The sequence below is a fragment of the Salvelinus namaycush genome, unplaced genomic scaffold (assembly GCF_016432855.1).
Source record: "Salvelinus namaycush isolate Seneca unplaced genomic scaffold, SaNama_1.0 Scaffold223, whole genome shotgun sequence".
Taxonomy (NCBI): Eukaryota; Metazoa; Chordata; class Actinopteri; order Salmoniformes; family Salmonidae; genus Salvelinus; species Salvelinus namaycush.
Window position 1 is genome coordinate 61024 of NW_024059042.1, and position 21373 is coordinate 82396.

Genomic DNA, 21373 nt, shown 5'->3' on the forward strand with positions numbered 1-21373 from the left:
AGTGAGAGGTAGTGTGTATCTGTTTGTTTTGATTTAAGGGTAGTGAGAGGTAGTGTGTATCTGTGTGTTTTGATTTAAGGGTAGTGTGTATCTGTGCGTTTTGATTTAAGGGTAGTGAGAGGTAGTGTGTATGTGTGTGTTTTGATTTAAGGGTAGTGAGAGGTAGTGTGTATCTGTGTGTGTTTTGATTTAAGGGTAGTGAGAGGTAGTGTGTATCTGTGTTTTGATTTAAAGGTAGTGAGAGGTAGTGTGTATCTGTGTGTGTTTTGATTTAAGGGTAGTGAGGTAGTGTATCTGTGTGTTTTGATTTAAGGGTAGTGTGTATCTGTGTGTTTTGATTTAAGGGTAGTGAGAGGTAGTGTGTGTTTTGATTTAAGGGTAGTGAGAGGTAGTGTGTATCTGTGTGTTTTGATTTAAGGGTAGTGAGAGGTAGTGTGTATCTGTGTGTTTTGATTTAAGGGTAGTGTGTATCTGTGTGTTTTGATTTAAGGGTAGTGAGAGGTAGTGTGTATCTGTGCGTTTTGATTTAAGGGTAGTGAGAGGTAGTGTGTATCTGTGTGTTTTGATTGAAGGGTAGTGAGAGGTAGTGTGTATCTGTGTGTTTTGATTTAAGGGTAGTGAGAGGTAGTGTGTATCTGTGTGTGTTTTGATTTAAGGGTAGTGAGAAGTAGTGTGTATCTATATGTTTTGATTTAAGGGTAGTGAGAGGTAGTGTGTATCTGTGTGTGTTTTGATTTAAGGGTAGTGAGAGGTAGTGTGTATCTGTGTGTTTTGATTTAAGGGTAGTGAGAGGTAGTGTGTATCTGTGTTTTGATTTAAGGGTAGTGAGAGGTAGTGTGTATCTGTGTGTTTTGATTTAAGGGTAGTGTGTATCTGTGTGTTTTGATTTAAGGGTAGTGAGAGGTAGTGTGTATCTGTGTGTGTTTTGATTTAAGGGTAGTGAGAGGTAGTGTGTATCTGTGTGTGTTTTGATTTAAGGGTAGTGTGTATCTGTGTGTGTTTTGATTTAAGGGTGTACTAGTAAGTTTAAATAAAGCTTCTGATCATGTAGCTAACGTCTCTTGATTACAGCCAGTAGAGGGAGCTACTGGTTCACAAGACATTTAACAGACCTACAACACCTTCAGAAAATATTCACACCCCTTCCCTTCTAAACACACTGTGTTTTTGTCACATCCTGATTTAAAATGGATTACATTATTACATTACATCATTAGATTCTGTGGGGGAGTCACTGGCCTACCCACAATACCCCATAATGTCAAAGTGGAACTATGTTTTTAAGACATAAGATCAGGAATAGAAATGTGCTTTAACAAGTCACATAATAAGTTGCATGGACTCCCTCTGTGTGCAATAATAGTGTTTTTTAACATGTTTTTTGAATGACTTCCTCATCTCTGTACTCAACACATACAATTATCCTTAAGGTCCCCTCAGTCAAGCGGTGCATTTCAAACACAGATTCAATCACAAAGACCAGAGGTTTTCCAAGGCCTCGTAAAGAAGGGCACCTGTTGGTAGATGGGTCAAAATTAAAGAAGCAGACATTGAATATCCCTTTGAGCATGGTGAAGTTATTAATTACACCTTGGATGGTGTATCAATACACCCAGTCACTACAAAGATACAGGCGTCCTTACTAACTCAGATGCCGTAGAGGAAGGAAACCGCTCAGGGATTTCACCTTGATGCCAATGGTGACTTTAAAATAGTTAAGAGTTAAATGGCTGTGATAGGAGAACACTGAGGATGGATCAACAACATTGTAGTTACTCCACAATACTAACCTAAATGACAGAGTGAAAAGAAGGAAGCCTGTACAGAATAAAAATATTCCAAAACATGCATCCTGTTTGCAACAAGGCACTAAAGTAATACTGAACAAAATGTGGCAAAGTAATTCACTTTGTCCGGAATAGAAAGTGTTATGTATAGTGGCTGCATCATGTTATGGGTATGCTTGTAATCGTTAAGTACTGGGGAGTTTTTCAGGATAAAAAAAATAAACGGAATAGAGCAAAATCCTAGAGGAAAACCTGCTCCATTCTTCACTCTGTTTTTTCTTCTTCGTGTTGTATCTTGGACCAAAGTTTACAGCTGAGGTTTTTTTATATTGTCCCCACCATTGGTTGAGACACGGCAGGATCTTGAATACAGGGTGGGTTTAATGTTGTGGCTGATAAATGGTACCAATATCTGTAGTTTTAAATTATACTGTCAATCCCAATCCTCCATTGGAAACCTATTGAAATCATAGAAATATACATAATAGAATAGACATTAACATTTAAAGTTGTCATTCAATGGCAGCCATATTTGGGGTAGTAATTAGAAGTTAATATTTAAATGTCAATGGTGTACCAGCTAAATTGCAGTGGTCTGAAGGATGGGTACATTCTATAATTTATATTTCTATGATTTGAAATGACCCACCCTGTATTCAAGAGCACGTTGTGTCTCAACCGATGGTGGGAACAAGTAGGTATATGAAGAAAAAAATCAGAGTTTATGCGTTTTTAGATGGTTGAGGTGGAAACAAAGTCATTTAAATCCGGTTTTGAATTCAGGCTGTAACACAACTAAATGTGGAGATGAATCAAGGGCAATGTCCCGTTAACTGATTGCGCGCTTCCTCCAGGACAGCCGCGCAGAGGAAACGCCATGCCGCGCAGAGACGCAAGAGATTGAATTTAACTGAGTTCGCCCCATTTAGTTTGCACTATATATATACATATATCAACGTTTTTTCTATGATCGAATCAACATTATATCAGCCCCTTTTTTGAATGCAACAAATGTAACTTAGTAAGATTGAGTCTCTGATTTAGTTGTAGAGCCGGAGCGTAAAAGAGTAGAATTCTATTGGCGGGCGTAGCCCACGAGCGTCTTCTAATCACCCGCGAGTGAACACGCTTTTCAGCTCCGTTCTGATCAGAGCCGTGCGTGTGCACGTTTGTTGATGTTCTTTGCTAGTTAGTGAGTTATTAGCCCGGGTTATACATAAGTAAAGGTCAGCAATGGGGAGTTACTGCTTCCTACAAGAGCGCACAACGTGTAGGCCACATTTTCAAGTGATCTGTAAAAAGCTTTTGTCTTAATTAAAGCGTCAGTGTTGTATTTTGAGACAGGCAGAGAGGTAGCCTATATCGCTGTATGGTAATAATTAATTTTATTTTGTAAAGTGGTTTCTTGCGTCATACAATGCCATTTACAGTCACCTATTTGGCCCATGGTGTTACAGACCAAGTTAAAAAATCATGAATTCATGTCAAGCCCTTCATAATGTAAAAACGTTTTTAAAAATCTCATGAATTGTAGGATTGAACACCACATATAGGCTACTGTAGACTATATCATAGAAATCAGAAGCTATTTCCATGTGAAAATGTTATGGGATTTGCTCCATTGGTTTTGTTGGTAGGTCTACATTATGCTCAGATAGCCACAGTAGCCAATAGGCTGTACCCTTAGTTTTACACAGTAGCCAATAGGCTGTACCCTTACAGTTTTAGAGAGTAGCCAATAGGCTGTACCCTTAGTTTTAGCCACAATAGCCTATTGGCTACTGTCTAAAACTAAGGGTACAGCCTATTGGCTGCTGTCTAAAACTGTAAGGGTACAGCCTATTGGCTACTGTCTAAAACTAAGGGTACAGCCTATTGGCTACTCTCTAAAACTGTAAGGGTACAGCCTATTGGCTACTGTCTAAAACTAAGGGTACAGCCTATTGGCTACGGTCTAAAACTGTAAGGGTACAGCCTATTGGCTACGGTCTAAAACTGTAAGGGTACAGCCTATTGGCTACTGTCTAAAACTGTAAGGGAACAGCCTATTGGCTACTGTGTAAAACTGTAAGTGTACAGCCTATTGGCTACTGTGTAAAACTGTAAGGGTACAGCCTATTGGCTACGGTCTAAAACTGTAAGGGTACAGCCTATTGGCTACTGTCTAAAACTGTAAGGGAACAGCCTATTGGCTACTGTCTAAAACTGTAAGGGAACAGCCTATTGGCTACTGTCTAAAACTGTAAGGGTACAGCCTATTGGCTACTGTCTAAAACTGTAAGGGTACAGCCTATTGGCTACTGTGTAAAACTGTAAGGGTACAGCCTATTGGCTACTGTGTAAAACTGTAAGGGTACAGCCTATTGGCTACTGTGTAAAACTGTAAGGGTACAGCCTATTGGCTACTGTGTAAAACTGTAAGGGTACAGCCTATTGGCTACTGTGTAAAACTGTAAGGGTACAGCCTATTGGCTACTGTCTAAAACTGTAAGGGTACAGCCTATTGGCTACTGTCTAAAACTGTAAGGGTACAGCCTATTGGCTACTGTCTAAAACTGTAAGGGTACAGCCTATTGGCTACTGTCTAAAACTGTAAGGGTACATCCTATTGGCTACTGTCTAAAACTGTAAGGGTACAGCCTATTGGCTACTGTCTAAAACTGTAAGGGTACAGCCTATTGGCTACTGTCTAAAACTGTAAGGGTACAGCCTCAGTGTTCACTGTAAACGCTCGCCAAAAGTTGCACAAAATTCTCACAATGTACATGTTTCCACTCACAAGTCCTACAATTTTGCTCAGTGCCTCAACATTTTTTTAGAGAACATTGGTGAAGGGGTATGAATACTTTATGAAGGGACTGTGTCCCACCCATGTAGTGATACTAATACCATGTTGTCCTGTACTGTAGTTCCAGACCTGTCCATGTAGTGATACTAATACCATGTTGTCCTGTACTGTAGTTCCAGACCTGTCCATGTAGTGATACTAATACCATGTTGTCCTGTACTGTAGTTCCAGACCTGTCCATGTAGTGATACTAATACCATGTTGTCCTGTACTGTAGTTCCAGACCTGTCCATGTAGTGATACTAATACCATGTTGTCCTGTACTGTAGTTCCAGACCTGTCCATGTAGTGATACTAATACCATGTTGTCCTGTACTGTAGTTCCAGACCTGTCCATTTAGTGATACTAATACCATGTTGTCCTGTACTGTAGTTCCAGACCTGTCCATGTAGTGATACTAATACCATGTTGTCCTGTACTGTAGTTCCAGACCTGTCCATGTAGTGATACTAATACCTTGTCCTGTACTGTAGTTCCAGACCTGTCCATGTAGTGATACTAATACCATGTTGTCCTGTACTGTAGTTCCAGACCTGTCCATGTAGTGATACTAATACCATGTTGTCCTGTACTGTAGTTCCAGACCTGTCCATGTAGTGATACTAATACCATGTTGTCCTGTACTGTAGTTCCAGACCTGTCCATGTAGTGATACTAATACCATGTTGTCCTGTACTGTAGTTCCAGACCTGTCCATGTAGTGATACTAATACCTTGTTGTCCTGTACTGTAGTTCCAGACCTGTCCATGTAGTGATACTAATACCATGTTGTCCTGTACTGTAGTTCCAGACCTGTCCATGTAGTGATACTAATACCATGTTGTCCTGTACTGTAGTTCCAGACCTGTCCATGTAGTGATACTAATACCATGTTGTCCTGTACTGTAGTTCCAGACCTGTCCATGTAGTGATACTAATACCATGTCCTGTACTGTAGTTCCAGACCTGTCCATGTAGTGATACTAATACCTTGTTGTACTGTAGTTCCAGACCTGTCCATGTAGTGATACTAATACCATGTTGTCCTGTACTGTAGTTCCAGACCTGTCCATGTAGTGATACTAATACCATGTTGTCCTGTACTGTAGTTCCAGACCTGTCCATGTAGTGATACTAATACCATGTTGTCCTGTACTGTAGTTCCAGACCTGTCCATGTAGTGATACTAATACCATGTCCTGTACTGTAGTTCCAGACCTGTCCATGTAGTGATACTAATACCATGTCCTGTACTGTAGTTCCAGACCTGTCCATGTAGTGATACTAATACCTTGTTGTCCTGTACTGTAGTTCCAGACCTGTCCATGTAGTGATACTAATACCATGTTGTACTGTAGTTCCAGACCTGTCCATGTAGTGATACTAATACCATGTTGTCCTGTACTGTAGTTCCAGACCTGTCCATGTAGTGATACTAATACCATGTTGTACTGTAGTTCCAGACCTGTCCATGTAGTGATACTAATACCATGTTGTCCTGTACTGTAGTTCCAGACCTGTCCATGTAGTGATACTAATACCATGTTGTACTGTAGTTCCAGACCTGTCCATGTAGTGATACTAATACCATGTTGTCCTGTACTGTAGTTCCAGACCTGTCCATGTAGTGATACTAATACCTTGTTGTCCTGTACTGTAGTTCCAGACCTGTCCATGTAGTGATACTAATACCATGTTGTCCTGTACTGTAGTTCCAGACCTGTCCATGTAGTGATACTAATACCTTGTTGTCCTGTACTGTAGTTCCAGACCTGTCCAAGTAGTGATACTAATACCATGTTGTCCTGTACTGTAGTTCCAGACCTGTCCATGTAGTGATACTAATACCATGTTGTACTGTAGTTCCAGACCTGTCCATGTAGTGATACTAATACCATGTTGTCCTGTACTGTAGTTCCAGACCTGTCCATGTAGTGATACTAATACCATGTTGTCCTGTACTGTAGTTCCAGACCTGTCCATGTAGTGATACTAATACCATGTTGTCCTGTACTGTAGTTCCAGACCTGTCCATGTAGTGATACTAATACCATGTTGTCCTGTACTGTAGTTCCAGACCTGTCCATGTAGTGATACTAATATCATGTCCTGTACTGTAGTTCCAGACCTGTCCATGTAGTGATACTAATACCATGTTGTCCTGTACTGTAGTTCCAGACCTGTCCATGTAGTGATACTAATACCTTGTTGTCCTGTAGGTTGGTAGTTTCTGCCTGTCCGAAGCGGAGTCGGGGAGCGATGCCTTCTCTCTGAAGACGCGTGCTGACAAACACGGGGACTACTACGTCATCAACGGTTCCAAGATGTGGATCAGTAATGCAGAGCAAGCTGGGGTGTTTCTGGTGATGGCCAACGTGGACCCGTCTGCTGTGAGTTCAAACCCACGCAGTCACCAACCAAACCCACGCAGTCACCAACCAAACCCACGCAGTCACCAACCAAACCCACGCAGTCACCAACCCAACCCACGCAGTCACCAACCCAACCCACGCAGTCACCAACCCAACCCACGCAGTCACCAACCCAACCCACGCAGTCACCAACCCAACCCACGCAGTCACCAACCCAACCCAGGCAGTCACCAAACAAACCCACGCAGTCACCGAACAAACCCACGCACAAACCCACGCAGTCACCAACCCTAACCCACGCAGTCACCACCCTAACCCACGCAGTCACCGAACAAACCCAGGCAGTCACCGAACAAACCCAGGCAGTCACCAACCAAACCCACGCAGTCACCAACCAAACCCACGCAGTCACCAACCAAACCCAGGCAGTCACCGAACAAACCCAGGCAGTCACCGAACAAACCCAGGCAGTCACCGAACAAACCCAGGCAGTCACCAACCAAACCCACGCAGTCACCAACCAAACCCACGCAGTCACCAACCAAACCCACGCAGTCACCAACCAAACCCACGCAGTCACCAACCAAACCCAGGCAGTCACCAAACAAACCCACATAGTCACCGAACAAACCCACGCAGTCACCAACCCACGCAGTCACCAACCCACGCAGTCACCAAACAAACCCACGCAGTCACCAAACAAACCCACGCAGTCACCAAAGAAACCCACCTAGTCACCAACCCACGCAGTCACCAAAGAAACCCACGCAGTCACCAAAGAAACCCACGCAGTCACCAAAGAAACCCACCTAGTCACCAACCCACGCAGTCACCAAACAAACCCACGCAGTCACCAAAGAAACCCACCTAGTCACCAACCCACGCAGTCACCAAAGAAACCCACGCAGTCACCAACCCAACCCACGCAGTCACCGAACAAACCCACGTAGTCACCTAACAAACCCACGTAGTCACCTAACAAACCCACGTAGTCACCGAACAAACCCAGGCAGTCACCGAACAAACCCACGCAGTCACCGAACAAACCCACGCAGTCACCGAACAAACCCACACAGTCACCAACCAAACCCACGCAGTCACCAAAGAAACCCAGGCAGTCACTAAACAAACCCACACAGTCACCAAACAACAGGGTCTAGTTCATTCGGGGCACACCGAAGCATAACATTTTAAAAACTCTGTGCAACGGAAAATGAAAACGTAACTTATTATTGGACAAGTTCAGATAGTACCTCCGTTTCACTCTGTTTTGGACAGTTTTTTCCGTTTCATGTCTAAGGAACGTCTCCTTGATTTCCAGGCCTCATGGTCAGATAACTTAGTTATTCCAAACTTTCCAACCTGTAGTAGTTATGGTAGTGATTGTCTTCAGACTGTAGAGTTTCTCCTTAGTGTTTGTCTTCAGACTAGAGGAGTTTCTCCTTAGTGTTTGTCTTCAGACTAGAGGAGTTTCTCCTTAGTGTTTGTCTTCAGACTAGAGGAGTTTCTCCTTAGTGTTTGTCTTCAGACTAGAGGAGTTTCTCCTTAGTGTTTGTCTTCAGACTAGAGGAGTTTCTCCTTAGTGTTTGTCTTCAGACTAGAGGAGTTTCTCCTTAGTGTTTGTCTTCAGACTGTAGAGGAGTTTCTCCTTAGTGTTTGTCTTCAGACTGTAGAGGAGTTTCTCCTTAGTGTTTGTCTTCAGACTAGAGGAGTTTCTCCTTAGTGTTTGTCTTCAGACTAGAGGAGTTTCTCCTTAGTGTTTGTCTTCAGACTAGAGGAGTTTCTCCTTAGTGTTTGTCTTCAGACTGTAGAGGAGTTTCTCCTTAGTGTTTGTCTTCAGACTAGAGGAGTTTCTCCTTAGTGTTTGTCTTCAGACTAGAGGAGTTTCTCCTTAGTGTTTGTCTTCAGACTAGAGGAGTTTCTCCTTAGTGTTTGTCTTCAGGCTGAAGAGGAGTTTCTCCTTAGTGTTTGTCTTCAGACTGTAGAGGAGTTTCTCCTTAGTGTTTGTCTTCAGACTAGAGGAGTTTCTCCTTAGTGTTTGTCTTCAGACTAGAGGAGTTTCTCCTTAGTGTTTGTCTTCAGACTAGAGGAGTTTCTCCTTAGTGTTTGTCTTCAGACTAGAGGAGTTTCTCCTTAGTGTTTGTCTTCAGACTAGAGGAGTTTCTCCTTAGTGTTTGTCTTCAGACTAGAGGAGTTTCTCCTTAGTGTTTGTCTTCAGACTGTAGAGGAGTTTCTCCTTAGTGTTTGTCTTCAGACTGTAGAGGAGTTTCTCCTTAGTGTTTGTCTTCAGACTGTAGAGGAGTTTCTCCTTAGTGTTTGTCTTCAGACTAGAGGAGTTTCTCCTTAGTGTTTGTCTTCAGACTGTAGAGGAGTTTCTCCTTAGTGTTTGTCTTCAGACTGTAGAGGAGTTTCTCCTTAGTGTTTGTCTTCAGACTGTAGAGGAGTTTCTCCTTAGTGTTTGTCTTCAGACTAGAGGAGTTTCTCCTTAGTGTTTGTCTTCAGACTAGAGGAGTTTCTCCTTAGTGTTTGTCTTCAGACTGTAGAGGAGTTTCTCCTTAGTGTTTGTCTTCAGACTAGAGGAGTTTCTCCTTAGTGTTTGTCTTCAGACTAGAGGAGTTTCTCCTTAGTGTTTGTCTTCAGACTAGAGGAGTTTCTCCTTAGTGTTTGTCTTCAGACTGTAGAGGAGTTTCTCCTTAGTGTTTGTCTTCAGACTAGAGGAGTTTCTCCTTAGTGTTTGTCTTCAGACTGTAGAGGAGTTTCTCCTTAGTGTTTGTCTTCAGACTAGAGGAGTTTCTCCTTAGTGTTTGTCTTCAGGCTGTAGAGGACTTTCTCCTTAGTGTTTGTCTTCAGACTAGAGGAGTTTCTCCTTAGTGTTTGTCTTCAGACTAGAGGAGTTTCTCCTTAGTGTTTGTCTTCAGACTGTAGAGGAGTTTCTCCTTAGTGTTTGTCTTCAGACTAGAGGAGTTTCTCCTTAGTGTTTGTCTTCAGACTAGAGGAGTTTCTCCTTAGTGTTTGTCTTCAGACTGTAGAGGAGTTTCTCCTTAGTGTTTGTCTTCAGACTAGAGGAGTTTCTCCTTAGTGTTTGTCTTCAGACTAGAGGAGTTTCTCCTTAGTGTTTGTCTTCAGACTAGAGGAGTTTCTCCTTAGTGTTTGTCTTCAGGCTGAAGAGGAGTTTCTCCTTAGTGTTTGTCTTCAGACTGTAGAGGAGTTTCTCCTTAGTGTTTGTCTTCAGACTAGAGGAGTTTCTCCTTAGTGTTTGTCTTCAGACTAGAGGAGTTTCTCCTTAGTGTTTGTCTTCAGACTAGAGGAGTTTCTCCTTAGTGTTTGTCTTCAGACTAGAGGAGTTTCTCCTTAGTGTTTGTCTTCAGACTGAAGAGGAGTTTCTCCTTAGTGTTTGTCTTCAGACTGTAGAGGAGTTTCTCCTTAGTGTTTGTCTTCAGACTAGAGGAGTTTCTCCTTAGTGTTTGTCTTCAGACTAGAGGAGTTTCTCCTTAGTGTTTGTCTTCAGACTGTAAAGGAGTTTCTCCTTAGTGTTTGTCTTCAGACTAGAGGAGTTTCTCCTTAGTGTTTGTCTTCAGACTAGAGGAGTTTCTCCTTAGTGTTTGTCTTCAGACTAGAGGAGTTTCTCCTTAGTGTTTGTCTTCAGACTAGAGGAGTTTCTCCTTAGTGTTTGTCTTCAGACTGTAGAGGAGTTTCTCCTTAGTGTTTGTCTTCAGACTAGAGGAGTTTCTCCTTAGTGTTTGTCTTCAGACTAGAGGAGTTTCTCCTTAGTGTTTGTCTTCAGACTAGAGGAGTTTCTCCTTAGTGTTTGTCTTCAGACTGTAGAGGAGTTTCTCCTTAGTGTTTGTCTTCAGACTAGAGGAGTTTCTCCTTAGTGTTTGTCTTCAGACTAGAGGAGTTTCTCCTTAGTGTTTGTCTTCAGACTAGAGGAGTTTCTCCTTAGTGTTTGTCTTCAGGCTGAAGAGGAGTTTCTCCTTAGTGTTTGTCTTCAGACTAGAGGAGTTTCTCCTTAGTGTTTGTCTTCAGACTGTAGAGGAGTTTCTCCTTAGTGTTTGTCTTCAGACTAGAGGAGTTTCTCCTTAGTGTTTGTCTTCAGACTAGAGGAGTTTCTCCTTAGTGTTTGTCTTCAGACTAGAGGAGTTTCTCCTTAGTGTTTGTCTTCAGACTGTAGAGGAGTTTCTCCTTAGTGTTTGTCTTCAGACTAGAGGAGTTTCTCCTTAGTGTTTGTCTTCATACTGTAGAGGAGTTTCTCCTTAGTGTTTGTCTTCAGACTAGAGGAGTTTCTCCTTAGTGTTTGTCTTCAGGCTGTAGAGGACTTTCTCCTTAGTGTTTGTCTTCAGACTAGAGGAGTTTCTCCTTAGTTTTTGTCTTCAGACTAGAGGAGTTTCTCCTTAGTGTTTGTCTTCAGACTGTAGAGGAGTTTCTCCTTAGTGTTTGTCTTCAGACTAGAGGAGTTTCTCCTTAGTGTTTGTCTTCAGACTAGAGGAGTTTCTCCTTAGTGTTTGTCTTCAGACTGTAGAGGAGTTTCTCCTTAGTGTTTGTCTTCAGACTAGAGGAGTTTCTCCTTAGTGTTTGTCTTCAGACTAGAGGAGTTTCTCCTTAGTGTTTGTCTTCAGGCTGAAGAGGAGTTTCTCCTTAGTGTTTGTCTTCAGACTGTAGAGGAGTTTCTCCTTAGTGTTTGTCTTCAGACTAGAGGAGTTTCTCCTTAGTGTTTGTCTTCAGACTAGAGGAGTTTCTCCTTAGTGTTTGTCTTCAGACTAGAGGAGTTTCTCCTTAGTGTTTGTCTTCAGACTGTAGAGGAGTTTCTCCTTAGTGTTTGTCTTCAGACTAGAGGAGTTTCTCCTTAGTGTTTGTCTTCAGACTAGAGGAGTTTCTCCTTAGTGTTTGTCTTCAGACTAGAGGAGTTTCTCCTTAGTGTTTGTCTTCAGACTGTAGAGGAGTTTCTCCTTAGTGTTTGTCTTCAGACTAGAGGAGTTTCTCCTTAGTGTTTGTCTTCATACTGTAGAGGAGTTTCTCCTTAGTGTTTGTCTTCAGACTAGAGGAGTTTCTCCTTAGTGTTTGTCTTCAGGCTGTAGAGGACTTTCTCCTTAGTGTTTGTCTTCAGACTAGAGGAGTTTCTCCTTAGTGTTTGTCTTCAGACTAGAGGAGTTTCTCCTTAGTGTTTGTCTTCAGACTGTAGAGGAGTTTCTCCTTAGTGTTTGTCTTCAGACTAGAGGAGTTTCTCCTTAGTGTTTGTCTTCAGACTAGAGGAGTTTCTCCTTAGTGTTTGTCTTCAGACTGTAGAGGAGTTTCTCCTTAGTGTTTGTCTTCAGACTAGAGGAGTTTCTCCTTAGTGTTTGTCTTCAGACTAGAGGAGTTTCTCCTTAGTGTTTGTCTTCAGACTGAAGAGGAGTTTCTCCTTAGTGTTTGATATGTCCTGTTGAGAGGAGTTTCTCCTTAGTGTTTGATATGTCCTGTTGAGAGGAGTTTCTCCTTAGTGTTTGATATGTCCTGTTGAGAGGAGTTTCTCCTTAGTGTTTGATATGTCCTGTTGAGAGGAGTTTCTCCTTAGTGTTTGATATGTCCTGTTGAGAGGTCGCTCCTAGGAAGCAGCTCCTTCCTGGTTTACACGCTGTTGGAACCTGTGTATGTGACCAATAAAGTTTTTCATTTTGTATCAAGCAGTAAATGACAGTATCTTCCTCCTTGTTGACAGGGGCACAGAGGTATCACCTGCTTCATCGTGGACAGAGACACCGAGGGGCTTCAGATCGGCAAGAAGGAGAACAAACTGGGTCTGAGAGCTTCTTCAACCTGTCCTCTCAACCTGGATAACATCAAGGTAGGTAGACTCTTCAACCTGTCCTCTTCAACCTGGATAACATCAAGGTAGGTAGACTCTTCAACCTGTCCTCTTCTACCTGGACAACATCAAGGTAGGTAGACTCTTCAACCTGTCCTCTTCAACCTGGATAACATCAAGGTAGGTAGCCTCTTCAACCTGTCCTCTTCTACCTGGACAACATCAAGGTAGGTAGGCTCTTCAACCTGTCCTCTCAACCTGGACAACATCAAGGTAGGTAGGCTCTTCAACCTGTCCTCTCAACCTGGACAACATCAAGGTAGGTAGGCTCTTCAACCTGTCCTCTTCATCCTGGACAACATCAAGGTAGGTAGGCTCTTCAACCTGTCCTCTCAACCTGGACAACATCAAGGTAGGTAGGCTCTTCAACCTGTCCTCTTCATCCTGGACAACATCAAGGTAGGTAGGCTCTTCAACCTGTCCTCTTCATCCTGGACAACATCAAGGTAGGTAGGCTCTTCAACCTGTCCTCTCAACCTGGACAACATCAAGGTAGGTAGGCTCTTCAACCTGTCCTCTCAACCTGGACAACATCAAGGTAGGTAGGCTCTTCAACCTGTCCTCTCAACCTGGACAACATCAAGGTAGGTAGGCTCTTCAACCTGTCCTCTTCATCCTGGACAACATCAAGGTAGGTAGGCTCTTCAACCTGGACAACATCAAGGTAGGTAGGCTCTTCAACCTGGATAACATCAAGGTAGGTAGGCTCTTCAACCTGGACAACATCAAGGTAGGTAGGCTCTTCAACCTGTCCTCTTCAACCTGGATAACATCAAGGTAGGTACCGCACACATTCTAAATATGAACAAATATAGACAGTAACAACAACCAGCAATGAAAAGGTGAATCTGATAGGCATCAACCTGTCCATCAGATCAGAAGCATGTTGATTGAATGGTAATGTAATGTGTTTTAATAATGACTCTACCTTCTAGCTGCTTATATGAAATGTGGCTCTACTCTCTAGAAGTGGCCATTTTCATTGTATCCGTATTTTAGATTCTGTCTATATATTTTGTAGGGCTGACCCCATTTAGGCGACTGGTCCATTGATTGGTCCATAGGCTGTTGGTCGACCAGAGATTTCTTTAGTCGAGCGGATTATTGACATCATTTTTCATTGGCGTACAAGACACCCATGTGATTTGCGTCTGTCTGAGTGGACCAATCCGTTGCGGAGGCCGTGGGGATGGCAGTCACTGTAAGACATGTGCTACTGAAATTATATATGGTTATATTATGTCAGAACAACGGTGCAACACCTAATAAAAAATAATATTATTTTATAAGGAATGCTCTTTCTCCCACGTTGGATAGCTGTCGCTGTCCGTGGTTCTGAACCGTTGAATTTGCCCTCTTTCCTTAGACCATGTTGCTATGTGCATACTGGTTACCGTTGCTATGTGCATAATAACAAAGGTAACCAGGATATTGGTTACCGTTGCTATGTGCATAATAGCAAAGGTAACCAGCATATTGGTTACCGTTGCTATGTGCATCGTAGCAAAGGTAACCAGCATATTGGTTACCGTTGCTATGTGCATCGTAGCAAAGGTAACCAGCATATTGGTTACCGTTGCTATGTGCATCGTAGCAAAGGTAACCAGCATATTGGTTACTGTTGCTATGTGCATCGTAGCAAAGGTAACCAGCATATTGGTTACCGTTGCTATGTGCATCGTAGCAAAGGTAACCAGCATATTGGTTACCGTTGCTATGTGCATCGTAGCAAAGGTAACCAGCATATTGGTTACCGTTGCTATGTGCATCGTAGCAAAGGTAACCAGCATATTGGTTACCGTTGCTATGTGCATCATAGCAAAGGTAACCTGCATATTGGTTACCGTTGCTATGTGCATCATAGCAAAGGTAACCTGCATATTGGTTACCGTTGCTATGTGCATCATAGCAAAGGTAACCTGCATATTGGTTACCGTTGCTATGTGCATAATAGCAAAGGTAACCTGCATATTGGTTACCTCCGCGTTGCGTCGTGCATAAGAACAGGCCATAGCCGTGTTATATTGGCCGTATAACACACCTCCTCGGGCCTTATTGCTGAAATATAGGCTACTGTATCAATCATTCATTCGTTCGTGTCATCACACAGCATACGAGTCGTTCATGTCATCACACAGCATACGAGTCGTTCGTGTCATCACACAGCACGAGTCGTTCATGTCATCACACAGCATGAGTCGTTCATGTCATCACACAGCATACGAGTCGTTTGTGTCATCACACAGCATACGTCGTTCGTGTCATCACACAGCATACGAGTCGTTCGTGTCATCACACAGCATACGAGTCGTTCGTGTCATCACACAGCATACGAGTCGTTCATGTCATCACACAGCATACGAGTCGTTCGTGTCATCACACAGCATACGAGTCGTTCGTGTCATCACACAGCATACGAGTCGTTCGTGTCATCACACAGCATACGAGTCGTTCATGTCATCACACAGCATACGAGTCGTTCGTGTCATCACACAGCATACGAGTCGTTCGTGTCATCACACAGCATACGAGTCGTTCATGTCATCACACAGCATACGAGTCGTTCATGTCATCACACAGCACGAGTCGTTCATGTCATCACACAGCATACGAGTCGTTCATGTCATCACACAGCATACGAGTCATACGAGTCGTTCATGTCATCACACAGCATGAGAGTCGTTCATGTCATCACACAGCATACGAGTCGTTCGTGTCATCACACAGCATACGAGTCGTTCGTGTCATCACACAGCATACGAGTCGTTCGTGTCATCACACAGCATACGAGTCGTTCGTCATCACACAGCATACGAGTCGTTCATGTCATCACACAGCATACGAGTCGTTCGTGTCATCACACAGCATACGAGTCGTTCGTGTCATCACACAGCATACGAGTCGTTCGTGTCATCACACAGCATACGAGTCGTTCGTGTCATCACACAGCACGAGTCGTTCATGTCATCACACAGCACGAGTCGTTCATGTCATTACACAGCACGAGTCGTTCATGTCATCACACAGCATACGAGTCGTTCATGTCATCACACAGCATACGAGTCGTTCATGTCATCACACAGCATACGAGTCATTCATGTCATCACACAGCACGAGTCGTTCATGTCATCACACAGCACGAGTCGTTCATGTCATCACACAGCACGAGTCGTTCATGTCATCACACAGCACGAGTCGTTCATGTCATCACACAGCACGAGTCGTTCATGTCATCACACAGCACGAGTCGTTCATGTCATCACACAGCACGAGTCGTTCATGTCATCACACAGCACGAGTCGTTCATGTCATCACACAGCACGAGTCGTTCATGTCATCACACAGCACGAGTCGTTCATGTCATCACACAGCACGAGTCGTTCATGTCATCACACAGCACGAGTCGTTCATGTCATCACACAGCACGAGTCGTTCATGTCATCACACAGCACGAGAGTCGTTCATGTCATCACACAGCACGAGAGTCGTTCATGTCATCACACAGAGCGCGAGTCGTTCATGTCATCACACAGCACGAGAGTCGTTCATGTCATCACACAGCACGAGAGTCGTTCATGTCATCACACAGCACGAGAGTCGTTCATGTCATCACACAGCACGAGAGTCGTTCATGTCATCACACAGCACGAGAGTCGTTCATGTCATCACACAGCACGAGAGTCGTTCATGTCATCACACAGCACGAGAGTCGTTCATGTCATCACACAGCACGAGAGTCGTTCATGTCATCACACAGCACGAGAGTCGTTCATGTCATCACACAGCACGAGAGTCGTTCATGTCATCACACAGCACGAGTAAGTCGTTCATGTCATCACACAGCACGAGAGTCGTTCATGTCATCACACAGCACGAGAGTCGTTCATGTCATCACACAGCACGAGAGTCGTTCATGTCATCACACAGAGCGCGAGTCGTTCATGTCATCACACAGCGTACGAGTCATTCATGCTTAGAAATGTAATCAAAACATTTTAGTTTTAAAAGGAAATAAAGGTATCCTTGAATAATTAAACAATAAATAAACCGCAATGTGTCAGGGATTGTATTATTTTGAAATTGTTTACGCTGTTCCAAATGGTCAGATGTTTTCTTCTTGTAATCTAACAGCAGGTTTGGCGTTTTTCTTGAATCTCTTGTAGTTTCTACGACTAAATCAAATGTCTTCCACATATCTGGCTTTCCCGTTCCCTCCTGAGCAACCAGGAAACATTCCCCCGTTTTTCACGTTTCTTATTCACATCCTCCGTATCCATTTCGCTGTCAATGTGTTCGGAGTTTATAACCAATTTTTATAGTGATTATGATAGGCTATAGGTCAGGTCCTATTGGTCACATGCATGCGTCACATGTCACGTAAAGAGAGCGAGCAATAGACGGATTTAGCTGTTACACAGTGCTGCAAGTGCCGTCGAACACCCTAATGAATCATTTTGTGTCTTAATTATTTAATCAAACAGTGAGCTTAAAGCATCAGACAAGCTCAGTGCATAGAGTTGATTTTATTAAACACACAGGGTGTGTCTATATCTGGAAAAAAAATACAACTTAAAAAAGAAAAATTCAACCAATGGATTGGTCGAAAGAACTGAGGACTCTTGGTCGACCAACAGTTGTTTTAGTCAGGGGACAGAGCCTAATATTTTGTCTGTTGCTGGCACCAAACACTTCACCAAGTCAAATTCTGGGTACGTACTTTGCGAATAAAAAAATGTGATTCTGATTTTGTTGAAGGTTCCTGAGAAGAACATCTTGGGTCAGATCGGCCACGGATACAAGTACGCCATCGGCATGCTGAATGAAGGCAGGATTGGGATCGCTGCTCAGATGCTGGGACTGGCTCAGGGCTGCTTCGACCAGGCCGTTCCCTACACCAGACAGAGGGTTCAGTTTGGCAAACGCATCTTCGACTTCCAGGTTAAAACGGATTCATTTCCTGGTCATGGAATTCATGTTTCTCCTCTTGTAGGTGTTGCTGCTATGACCCGTGTGTGTCTTTTACTGACTTCTATCAAACTAATCTTTGTGACTATTTTAAAAGCCTCCATTATTCTCCACGTTTCAGGCCATGCAGCACCACACCTAAAGGGTGTCTGTAATGTGTTACAGGCCATGCAGCACCACACCTAAAGGGTGTCTGTAATGTGTTACAGGCCATGCAGCACCACACCTAAAGGGTGTCTGTAATGTGTTACAGGCCATGCAGCACCACACCTAAAGGGTGTCTGTAATGTGTTACAGGCCATGCAGCACCACACCTAAAGGGTGTCTGTAATGTGTTACAGGCCATGCAGCACCACACCTAAAGGGTGTCTGTAATGTGTTACAGGCCATGCAGCACCACACCTAAAGGGTGTCTGTAATGTGTTACAGGCCATGCAGCACCACACCTAAAGGGTGTCTGTAATGTGTTACAGGCCATGCAGCACCACACCTAAAGGGTGTCTGTAATGTGTTACAGGCCATGCAGCACCCCACCTAAAGGGTGTCTGTAATGTGTTTCAGGCCATGCAGCACCACACCTAAAGGGTGTCTGTAATGTGTTTCAGGCCATGCAGCACCAGACCTAAAGGGTGTCTGTAATGTGTTACAGGCCATGCAGCACCAGATAGCCCATGTAGCCACCCAGATAGAGGCTGCCAGGTTGCTTACCTACAACGCTGCCCGGCTGAAGGAGGCAGGAAGACCTTTCATCAAGGAGGCCTGCATGGCCAAGTACTTCACCTCAGAGGTGAGCTGAATGTAGAGACCAAGGCCCATATTCATACAGCGTCTCCGAGTGCTGATCTACGATCATATAATCACTGGACTGGTCCTGTATCAGAACCCTGCTCGGCGAGGGTCCCGCCCTGCTCTGAGAAGGTCCCGCCCTGCTCGGCGAGGGTCCCGCTCGGCGAGGGCCCCGCCCTGCTCGGCGAGGGCCCCGCCCTGCTCGGCGAGGGTCCCGCCCTGCTCTTCTAATAGAGTGAATGAACAGTGCAAATCCAAACTATTTCATCCAACAGCATCACAGTATTTGTGTTGTTTAACAATATGTTGATTGTTCCTCCCTCCATAAATGTAGGTGGCAACGTTGACCACTTCAAAATGCATCGAGTGGATGGGAGGGGTCGGCTTCACCAAAGACTACCCTGTTGAGAAATACTACAGAGATTGTAAAATAGGTACGTTTCTACGACTAGTTCCAAATCTATCCTGTACTGTTGCTATGCAACCCGGTGGGTAACGTGACTGTGTGGGATGGTGTTTAGGAACGTCTTAGCTACAGTTAGCTAGCTAGTTATTGGGCCACAGCAAGGTGGAGTGGGGAGGGGGGTGGTGCTGGGCTACACAAGGTAATCTGATCCTCGAGGAATTCCTCTGTCTGGTCTGACCTTGGTGTTCTAGGAGAGAGTGGGTGTGTTCTAGGAGAGAGTGGGTGTGTGCTAGGAGAGAGTGGGTGTGTGCTAGGAGAGAGTGGGTGTGTGCTAGGAGAGAGTGGGTGTGTTCTAGGAGAGAGTGGGTGTGTGCTAGGAGAGAGTGGGTGTGTGCTAGGAGAGAGTGGGTGTGTGCTAGGAGAGAGTGGGTGTGTGCTAGGAGAGAGTGGGTGTGTGCTAGGAGAGAGTGGGTTTGTCCAAAATGCTGTATTGTTCTCTATAGAGTACATTTCTGTTGACTGCAGCCCTGTGGCGTTCTAGATAGAGGACGGGGCCCTGTGGTGTTCTAGATGGAGGATGGGGCCCTGTGGCGTTCTAGATAGAGGACGGGGCCCTGTGGCGTTCTAGACGGAGGACGGGGCCCTGTGGCGTTCTAGACGGAGGACGGGGCCCTGTGGCGTTCTAGACGGAGGACGGGGCCCTGTGGCGTTCTAGACGGAGGACGGGGCCCTGTGGCGTTCTAGACGGAGGACGGGGCCCTGTGGCGTTCTAGACGGAGGACGGGGCCCTGTGGCGTTCTAGACGGAGGACGGGGCCCTGTGGCGTTCTAGACGGAGGACGGGGCCCTGTGGCGCTCCTAGACGGAGGACGGGGCCCTGTGGCGCTCCTAGACGGAGGACGGGGCCCTGTGGCGCTCCTAGACGGAGGACGGGGCCCTGTGGCGCTCCTAGACGGAGGACGGGGCCCTGTGGCGCTCCTAGACGGAGGACGGGGCCCTGTGGCGCTCCTAGACGGAGGACGGGGCCCTGTGGCGTTCTAGACGGAGGACGGGGCCCTGTGGCGTTCTAGACGGAGGACGGGGCCCTGTGGCGTTCTAGACGGAGGACGGGGCCCTGGGGCGCTCCTAGACGGAGGACGGGGCCCTGGGGCGCTCCTAGACGGAGGACGGGGCCCTGGGGCGCTCCTAGACGGAGGACGGGGCCCTGGGGCGCTCCTAGACGGAGGACGGGGCCCTGGGGCGCTCCTAGACGGAGGACGGGGCCCTGGGGCGCTCCTAGACGGAGGACGGGGCCCTGGGGCGCTCCTAGACGGAGGACGGGGCCCTGGGGCGCTCCTAGACGGAGGACGGGGCCCTGGGGCGCTCCTAGACGGAGGACGGGGCCCTGGGGCGCTCCTAGACGGAGGACGGGGCCCTGGGGCGCTCCTAGACGGAGGACGGGGCCCTGGGGCGCTCCTAGACGGAGGACGGGGCCCTGGGGCGCTCCTAGACGGAGGACGGGGCCCTGTGGCGCTCCTAGACGGAGGACGGGACCCTGTGGCTTTCTAGATAAGAGGACGGGGCGCTATTTCAGACACACCCACTCAACCAGGGTATGGTCCAGGAAGCTCTTACGACACAATGACACTTGCTTTCATCGGTTGGTTCTACTTTGGCTGTTGATGGCAGAGATTTTGGCAGATCCAGGCGCAGTTAGACCGACTGAGTGATCTGTTTCTCTTTGGTCCAGTACTGATTAAGGAAACCTATATTTTAATTCTTGGTGGAAGTTATGGACATAACATGTAATGTTCTATGTAATGGTCATTAAAGCTGTTTTTCCATGTTTGTGTCCATACAGGTACCATTTATGAGGGCACAACCAACATCCAGCTGTCCACCATGGCCAAGTTTATAGACAAGGAGTATGACCACTGACCTGGTCTGGTCTGTATCCTCATCATGGAGACTGACCTCCTGACCTGGTCTCCTGACCGTATCCTCATCATGGAGACTGACCTCCTGACCGTATCCTCAGCATGGAGACTGACCTGACCTGACCTCCTGACCGTATCCTCATCATGGAGACTGACCTCCTGACCGTATCCTCATCATGGAGACTGACCTCCTGACCGTATCCTCATCATGGAGACTGACCTGACCTCCTGACCGTATCCTCAGCATGGAGACTGACCTGACCTGACCTCCTGACCGTATCCTCATCATGGAGACTGACCTGACCGTATCCTCATCATGGAGACTGACCTCCTGACCGTATCCTCAGCATGGAGACTGACCGTATCCTCAGCATGGAGACTGACCTGACCTGACCTGGTCTCCTGACCGTATCCTCATCATGGAGACTGACCTGACCTCCTGACCGTATCCTCAGCATGGAGACTGACCTG

General features: G+C 45.5%; 1 protein-coding gene across 3 annotated transcripts in view; it reads left to right on the forward strand.

Moving 5' to 3' along the window:
• LOC120038512 (short/branched chain specific acyl-CoA dehydrogenase, mitochondrial-like) overlaps window positions 1-21053 on the forward strand; it is a 30571-nt gene extending 9518 nt beyond the window's left edge. For 2 of the 3 annotated variants that reach the window (XM_038984237.1, XM_038984239.1), the window contains 6 exons: window positions 6836-7006; window positions 12684-12809; window positions 17586-17768; window positions 18445-18582; window positions 18916-19015; window positions 20827-21053. In XM_038984237.1, the coding sequence (XP_038840165.1) occupies window positions 6836-7006; window positions 12684-12809; window positions 17586-17768; window positions 18445-18582; window positions 18916-19015; window positions 20827-20903 (795 nt within the window). In that variant the 3' untranslated portion in view covers window positions 20904-21053. The remainder of the gene's footprint in view (window positions 1-6835; window positions 7007-12683; window positions 12810-17585; window positions 17769-18444; window positions 18583-18915; window positions 19016-20826) is intronic. The other variant, XM_038984238.1, reaches the window with a different exon arrangement.
• The last annotated feature ends 320 nt before the right edge of the window (window positions 21054-21373 follow it).